Source organism: Siniperca chuatsi, linkage group LG2 (assembly GCF_020085105.1).
Source record: "Siniperca chuatsi isolate FFG_IHB_CAS linkage group LG2, ASM2008510v1, whole genome shotgun sequence".
NCBI classification, from domain to species: Eukaryota; Metazoa; Chordata; class Actinopteri; order Centrarchiformes; family Sinipercidae; genus Siniperca; species Siniperca chuatsi.
This window is the reverse complement of record NC_058043.1, coordinates 21,245,004-21,253,318: the sequence shown is the minus strand read 5'-3', so window position 1 is coordinate 21,253,318 and position 8,315 is coordinate 21,245,004. Positions and strand designations below refer to the sequence as shown.

Sequence of the window (8,315 nt, the reverse complement as noted above, 5' to 3'; positions counted from 1 at the left end):
ACAGCCCACCGCAGCCCTGCGCCAAGCCTCGACTCTGCACTCTGCCTCAACCCCAAACCCGAGCCCAAAGCCCAGGACTAGACCACGACCCACCAGTCAGACTGCTGCCTGGCACCCAGTCCCAGTGTATCAACAAGTCATTTCATCTTACATTGAGTGGGATAGTTTCACTCACCACTGACAGGCAAACGTTTTTAAGCAACCCATAATTCTATTCTAAATGTAATTGTAACTTCATTGTTAATACCCTAAAACCTTACCTATCGGAAATATAAGTAGAGAATAGTGAATTGAGAAATCAAGTGGCTTTTTCTTGCAAATAGCCTGCAGCTTATTCACGCTAACTCTGCACCTGTAGCAGACAACATGGAACATTTTTACATATATTTAGGGTTCCTGCGCACCTGCCTTTAATAAAGCACTAATTAAGAGTCCCATTAAGATGTAAGCACTCTCTAAAAGTCATTTTCTCACAACAGACATTTAAACTCGTAATAGCAGGAAAGCAGATGTGTAATTAATTACAATGATTAATTGTTATTACAGCTCTGCTCCATTTAGCTGTGCCAGTAAACTATCCCACTGAGCCAGCATGCACCATATCATGACCCTGGAAACTGACACACTTAAATGAAATGCACCCATAATTAGAGGTTTTAATTACACCTGTGCTTTTTCTAATATGGCATGTCAAAATGTCTGCCATGATACACTTCTTAATATGCTCTTTAAAACAAACTGCTGTGATTGTTAGATAAAACAGTCCAAGGTGCTCCTCATGTGAGGCAAATATCAGTCCGCAACAGTGAAAAGGCATTACTACTCTGAGGAGTTTGTCTTACAAAGAACTGAAAAAACTGAGCACTGCGCTGTACGCTACAAAATGGCAACTAGTAACTGGGAAGTAGTACTCTGGTTAATGAACTGCCACAGATGCCTAATCAGACTAATCAAGAAATACATTTCCAAAAAAAGAAAGTCACATTTACTAATTGCTGTATACGTCCTTACATAAAGTTTATTTTTGAATTTCACAGTTAAATTTAAAATGACATTGCTTTAACCAAAAACGTTTTTAGTGTTAGCTTGCCAACTAAAATGTTTTGGCTACTGTAACAAGAGTTTAGTGATGCTACAACAGTATACAGTATATGGATTTATTATCTTTATTTATTTTTTATCTATTATTTATTTATTGGTACTATGGTAGTGTTATGACAAAAGGTGCAGCTTGGTAGCTAGCTGAAAAGGCAGTGTGTTTCAGTTAAGCTAGATAGGCACACAGTCTTCTTATTTCCTCTGTAGGCTGTGTTCATCCCACTATCTCTATAAACATAAGGGAAGTTGGAAATCTGGTGAAGACAATTTGAAATATTGGAAATTAGCTAGTGAATAGAAGAGTTAAATAAATCAGGTTTTAATTTATTTTATCAACTGAATGGAGGTTAAAGGAAAAGTATATACATATATTTATATTTCTTTTTACACTCTTTTTACATTTTAATTATTGAACTAACAGTAGCCTATTTATTAATGTAATGCTATTTACTTTTGACTCATCTAATAATCTTTTACTGGCTTTTGTCAGTTTTGGGGCTACACAGTTGAGTGATGCAAGAAAAAACACCTCCCCCATTTTAAGAATTTTGTCTTGTTATGAGAAAAATAATTTGAGTGATTATGAACCTATGATGTTATGATATGGGGCAATTTCAGTTTTTTAAAGATTGCATTTTATAGTCTCTGTTAGAAAGATGAAAGTAAAAACATTCAGGGAACGAGAAAGGATAACATAGTGCCACATGTCCCAGGGTCGACTTGATGTGTCATTGGCAGACACCACTAGCTATACCCCTGAACATATTATGTAGTTTGGCCACAAAACAGAGCAATCCCCATGTCTCAAGCAGGGGGATTGCTCAAACATTTCCTGCTAGGTATGTGTATTACTGTGATAAACCTATGGTAGTGATACACAGGGATGTAACACATCTTGCACTATGTCATTCCAGGCCACTTCTCTGCTGACAGAAATGTGTGTTTTGGCTGTTTGTCCATGTTAGCGGAAGCCAGTCCGAATTAGCTGGTGAGCTATGAAGTGAAACATGTCCTGGAAGGATTAACACCTGGTGGTTAGGCTAACACTATGACTGGCTGGAGGAGGTCAGGACAACGAAGGCCATACCTCTGCGAGGTTGTCTGATTATTGTGCCTTGATTTCTTAGAGTAACGGGAGCCAGTGTCAACTTGGTTCTCTACTTACTGTACTATACTCTGTCCATTCCTGCACAGGCCTGACTGAGTCTAGCGTAGCTCAGAGGTTACTTGCATCACACTGTGCAATCATCTTAGAGGGAAAGTCAGTAGATATGAATGTGGTTACATAAAACTAAGACCCAGCAATGGCACGATCTCATGAGTCACCTAAGCTTTTACATATTTAGTATCGACCTAGTTGATCATTCTGAAGCTTCAGCCACAAAAAGTATTTATCAGTGACCTAGTTTTGAGTAAACAACAATCTTTGGCCTCATTTCCTTCCACTCTAGAACTAGGAGTCAAACAACTTCTTCTCATTGCATATCATTGGCTACTAGTAGAAGTGACAGCTGCCTCCAGACTGTCCCTACTGCCCGTCCCCTCCTCCACCCCCATGGCAGGGAACTTCATGCATGGTGTCATGGAGGGAGACGCGAGTCTGGGATTAGCTCATTAAGACGGACATCTTTGATCCGAGGTTATCGCTCCCATTTCCACGGCAACTTGATCATATCCTGGCCTCTTAAGACACACACAAGTGCACAGACCCACACAAGGGCACACACACACACACACACACACACGCACACGCACACACACACAAACGGGCCTTAAAGCCCTAGAGAGCAGGGCCCAAACAGAGATGTGAAGTGTAGATGTGCAGCAACAGCTAAACGTCGTGTCAGGTTTCTGGGGGCTCGTGCTAAATTTAACCCTGTGATCCTGCAGCAGGCAGAGGGGTTTAAATGCCAGCCTACAGTTGCTCCACACCAGTTGTTCTCCACACGTCTTCTACTCATCACAAACCCAGGCAAGACAGCCACACACACCTACACTCCGACACACACGCTCCAGGCGCAGGACCGAAGACCACATACAGTAGAGCAGTTCCAGGGGAAGCAGGAATCTTTGTCCCCTTTCAGACCACAGCGTTGTCCAGTATGGAGCTTTTCGAGACCAACCCTTACTTCTTCCCTGACCAGCGCTTCTATGAGGGAGGTGACAGCTACTTCCCCTCTCGCCTGCCTGGGGCGTACGACCAAGGCGCCTACCAGGATAGGAACTCCATGATGGGCTTGTGTGGGAGTCTGTCTGGGGGTGTTGGAGTCGGGGTGACAGGAACAGAGGACAAAGCCTCTCCGTCCAGCCTGTCACCTCACTCCGAGCCCCACTGCCCGGGCCAGTGCCTACCCTGGGCCTGTAAGCTGTGCAAAAGGAAGACGGTTACCATGGACCGTCGGAGAGCGGCCACAATGAGGGAGAAGAGGCGTCTGAAGAAGGTGAACGAGGCCTTTGATGCTCTGAAGAGGAGCACCCTGATGAACCCAAACCAGAGGCTGCCCAAGGTGGAGATCTTGCGGAGTGCAATCCAGTATATTGAAAGGCTGCAGGCCCTGGTGTCCTCCCTCAACCAGCAGGACACTGAGACGGGACAGCAGGGACTGCACTACCGACCCAGCGCAGCCCAGCCCAGAGTGAGTATGACGGAGGAGGTATGATTAGAAGCAGAAGGTCACATATTTAACACTAAGAACAGAGCCAAAAGGCAAACATAAAGAACAGACAGGGAAAAGACGTAATGCACTAGTTGGAAAGAGGCAGAGGATGTTAAGACAAAGATGAAATGTGAAGTAGAGAAAGAGAGACACTAGATTTGGAAAAATAAGTCAAAGAATAAATGTTCTTGACAATGTGTGACTTTGATGAACTGATACACCCTAAAGCCTGCTTCAGAATTGATCACTATGGCTAAGTTTTGAGGTTTCAATTGGGGAGGTAGGCTGGTGTATCAGTCTATGTATTTAGGAATAGAATGAACAGATCCATTTCCTGTCATTGTCTTGCAATTATTGAAAGAGGTTTTTAAGATCATAATCCAGTTTTCAGTTGTAATGTGTCAGAAAATAGAAAGCTTTCGCCTATTGGAAGGTTCAAAGAGACAATAACAAACTGACAAGATGGGTGCCAAAATCAGAAAAATCAGACTTAGGCAATGGCCACAATCCAACTACAACTACAAGATCTATTTATATTTTCTGATGGAAAAGTCGTTTCTCTTGTTGAGATACTGTTCATCATGTACATTTGCCTCTGAGGGGTCACAGGATGCATTGGTGGTGGTGTGTGTGTGTGTGTGTGTGTGTGTGTGTATGTGTGTGTGTGTGGTATTACACTGCAGTGTAGTGGGTACTGTGTTTCTGCATGGGGTGGGGTGTGCCGTGTCATAACACAGAGTGACTGACAGCAACTTCTGTGTGTGCATCTCCATGGTAACAGGTGTCGTCATCAAGCGAGCCCAGTTCTGGCAGCACCTGCTGCAGTAGCCCAGAGTGGAGCAGCACTCCAGAGCAGTGCACACAGAGCTACAGCAGCGAGGGTGAGTACAGTTCACACACACGTCTCATTAGACAGCACAAACAGATCAGTGCACCCTCGCTCAGATACTGAACGTGTGACTGGGTCTTTTTGCAGATCTCCTGAGTGCCGCTGACTCTCCAGAGCAGGGGAACATGCGTGCCCTGACCTCCATCGTGGACGGCATCTCTGCAGCAGGCGGAGCTGTGGCCTTTCCTGTGGACATTCCCAAATAGACCCTCCACACAGCCGACCCATGGTTGCACAGAGAGCCTCAGACAAAAAGGAAAATGACAATTGGCAATGCAGGCTGACAACCGGTGCTGAATTCCAATTTTTTCAGCTCTACTGATCTCAGTGTCTTATGCTGAAATTTAAAAGTAGTGATTTATTTGACTTGTAACTCTGCTGATCTGTGGGTCTGCTAGCCAAACTGAATTCCTCCTGTTCACAATGAGCCCTTATTCCTTTATTCCCTGCCTTTTCCCACGGTCCAGACCTGTCTGTCAGAGCCACAGGAGCTTAGAGATTCAAGGACTTTGCTGCATGAACCCAACACTTAGTTACTAGAGTGTATCTCTGTTAGGCTTGCCTCCAGTCTGATAGAGCCACAGAGGAATGATACAGCCTGGTTTTCTCCTTACTTAATTTAAGTTTTCCTCGTTTCCCTGATTTTTCATTCTTTTTGTGTGTGTTTTTATGCTTAAAAAAACATGAGTTTATTTGTGGGGCCAATAAGTACCATAGCAGTTTTGACCAAGATCTGCTTAATTTAAACTGGTTATGAATTCTAGTGATGTAAATACGTTCCCTTTTTCTACAGAGTGGTTTTGCCATTTTATTTTTTATTTTTTGCTAACTTATTTTGACTTTTATAACTAAGATTGTTGTGTATTTGTAGATGTTCTGAAAAGTGATATTTTCTGTCCAATTCTTGCAATAAAGACCATTTTCAATACATTGTTTGTCCTTGTCCTTAACTACCAATGAAATACTTTGGCAGTGATAACCTCAAAAGGAACACAACATCCAAATCTTTAAAAAACAGCTTTACTTATGTCTATATAGTGTCATAAATACAGTTCACTTTTTTAAATAGCCAAATAATAAAATCTTGATTTGTCAGCATTGTTTCACACCTGGAATAAAGACACAGTACTCATAGCTGCCACATAGCACATTACATCTTTTAGACACCTTGGAAAAACTGTAAAATAAAATAAAAAGATTGTACACCCATCCAGCACTTCACTGGTTCATATGCTGTGTTCTCATTGGATGAGGAGTTGGTCAGCCAAGAGTACTGACTGCTCACTGGCACGTCTCCATGGCAACTAAATGGGAGGTGACGGAGCAAGATTAGACGAGTCTGTCACTTTGAGCAGTTTTACGTGTATATCATTGGCTGATGTTGAGCAGCAGTTTACAGTTTGATTTGAGAAAAAGTAAGGAATCAACAGAGAGGAGCTACAGTGTTCACACTACCCACCCACAGAGAAAAGTCATGGTCACACGGCTGGGGTCGGCCTTTCATACACAGCTTCTCTACAAGTCTCTTGCTGACTCACACACACACACACACAGACACACACTCACTCACTCTTCATATTAAAGGATTCTCTCTATTCTAGGCTACATAGTGTCATACTGAAGGCGAGAGAGGCGAAGAGGAGAGGTAACAGCTACATAGTGTCAAAAGAGGAGGAGGAGGGAAAAGGAAAGAGCAGGAGAAGAGGCAAAGAGAGAAGTCTGAAATTGGACCCATGAACCTGTGAAGAGTCCTTGTAGAAACACACCCCCTTCTTAGTGAGACCCTCCCACTAACGATTCACACACTTACAGCATACGGCAAAAGACACACAAAGGTCCGACACGGAGAGAAAGAGAAAGAAAGAGAAAGAGAGAACAGTCACTATCGAATACAGGGCATTGGGTTTCATACAGCAATGATATTATATTATTTTCCATATATATTTCCTATATATATATATATATATATATATATATATATATATATATATATATTTCTATAAAAAACATAAGTCATCCATTTTATGTACAGAGACGATAAATGAGTAATACCTTGCATAACCGGTAGAGGGGCAATGTGCAGTGGGATCTGCCATTTATACAAGTATTCATCATTCTCAAGTCCAAATCAATGACTTGCCACCATCCCTTTAAATCTTTTTTACACTAACACTAACCAACTTCTGTGTTCTGTGTAGGACGGGATGACACAGGAGGATTGGTTTGGACTTGGCCATGTTGAGAGACTAGAACCAGGACAAGAACCCACAGCTGAGACCAGGGGAGCAGGAGCACAACACCACAACAACAAGGCTACTGGGAGCACTGGGGTAAACTGGGAGAGACAGGGATGAGTCTCCTTTACAGCAGCGAGCGCAGCCAATGAGCACTCTCAGAGTTCAAAGGTCAGAGTTGGCCTCTGTATTGCACGTATCCGAAGGAGAGGTGAGAGATGAAAGGTGGGAGGTGAGGCTGGGCAGCAAAGGGGTGAAGACCCCTCTCCCCCCAGTGGCACCCAGGACTCCCTCTCCAGATTTGGCATATCACTCTCAAAAGGCCGCAAGCATGTGTCCGTATAGGTAATGAAAATGCACTGGAAAAGAGACAAAAGGTGAGGAAAGTGAGAAAAGAAGTAAGAGAAAGACTGAGTTTGGGTCTGCTACTTGGTTTGACTTTGACATGTACAATACAAGCTTATTATTAAATGACATGACATGAAATTGGTGAAAGCACATAAATGCCCCAAATCAATACCTTCAAATTAAATCAGTCTCATAGCAAAAATCTATATTATTTTTATTTATTATTTATATATTTTTATTTTTTTGCAGGTTGGAAGACAATCTGAAACAACACCATGTTACATTAAAAACTTACACTGCACCTGTTAACTGAATTAATGAACCAAAAACTAGGGCTGAGCAATAATTCAGTATTATCGTATGTAGACTTTCGGCAGAACTGTATACCGTATGATCATATCATTATCGCTGTATAAAATTCTGTTGTGTAAATTAATGATTCCAAGCAATTTGTAATAAGAACTAACAAAATGAGTTATTAAATGATATGGCTGGTGTTATTCTATATGTTTCTAATTGTCAACAATTTCCCTGAAAATTCCAAAAAAAAGTTAGTCCATCAACTTCCCTACTCGGTCCCAAGCCCATTGGTTCCTACTGAGGATATAAAAACAGGTCACAAATATATAGTTATAATAAATAATTTCCTAGGACAGAAAAATGTGTTTTCAGCAAATATAACTCAAACTGGAGTAAATAGTGCATTTGTTGGGGACTATTTTCTCTTGTGGATTTATATTGTGTGCTCTAGTGAGTATTTTCGGCAACAGGATGATTTATATGGGATTGACAATAAAATTTAAAAAATTGCCCAGGCTCATCATAATGAAGGAACATGTCACCCAGTGCAACAGTGTGGCTCATTTATGTGTTTTTAATAGTTTCTGGACAACAATGGAGCTCTATGGCACAGAGGAATAAGCTATATTAAGCTTTGGATACACAGGGCAATACTCGTTAGTTGGATCAATTTATTGTTGATACTGGTCTACAGTATCGCCAGACTTATCCTTTAAAGTTGCATTAATAGATTTTTTCACTTAAAATGCAACATTGACTCATTATCATCTATTGAAGTTGTTATTCTAG

At 41.7% G+C, this 8,315-nt stretch overlaps 2 protein-coding genes across 12 annotated transcripts in view; one reads left to right on the top strand and one right to left on the bottom strand.

Moving 5' to 3' along the window:
• The first annotated feature begins 2,507 nt into the window (after window positions 1-2,507).
• Window positions 2,508-5,572, top strand: myog (myogenin). The gene is made up of 3 exons (XM_044179447.1): window positions 2,508-3,734; window positions 4,537-4,636; window positions 4,732-5,572. The coding sequence occupies exons 1-3, from the start codon at window positions 3,006-3,008 to the stop codon at window positions 4,848-4,850; spliced, it is 948 nt and encodes a 315-aa protein (XP_044035382.1). The 5' UTR covers window positions 2,508-3,005; the 3' UTR covers window positions 4,851-5,572.
• A 76-nt stretch (window positions 5,573-5,648) lies between these two features.
• The window catches only part of ppfia4 (PTPRF interacting protein alpha 4), a 55,297-nt gene continuing 52,630 nt past the window's right edge, over window positions 5,649-8,315 (bottom strand). For 9 of the 11 annotated variants that reach the window (XM_044179309.1, XM_044179352.1, XM_044179370.1 and 6 more), the window contains one exon: window positions 7,102-7,237. Coding sequence is in view for 2 of the 11 variants with exons in the window: in XM_044179317.1 (XP_044035252.1) it covers window positions 7,194-7,237 (44 nt within the window). In the remaining 9 variants the exon portion in view is untranslated. Of the gene's footprint in view, window positions 7,238-8,315 lie in introns of all 11 variants that reach the window. The other 2 variants (XM_044179317.1, XM_044179343.1) reach the window with 1 other exon arrangement.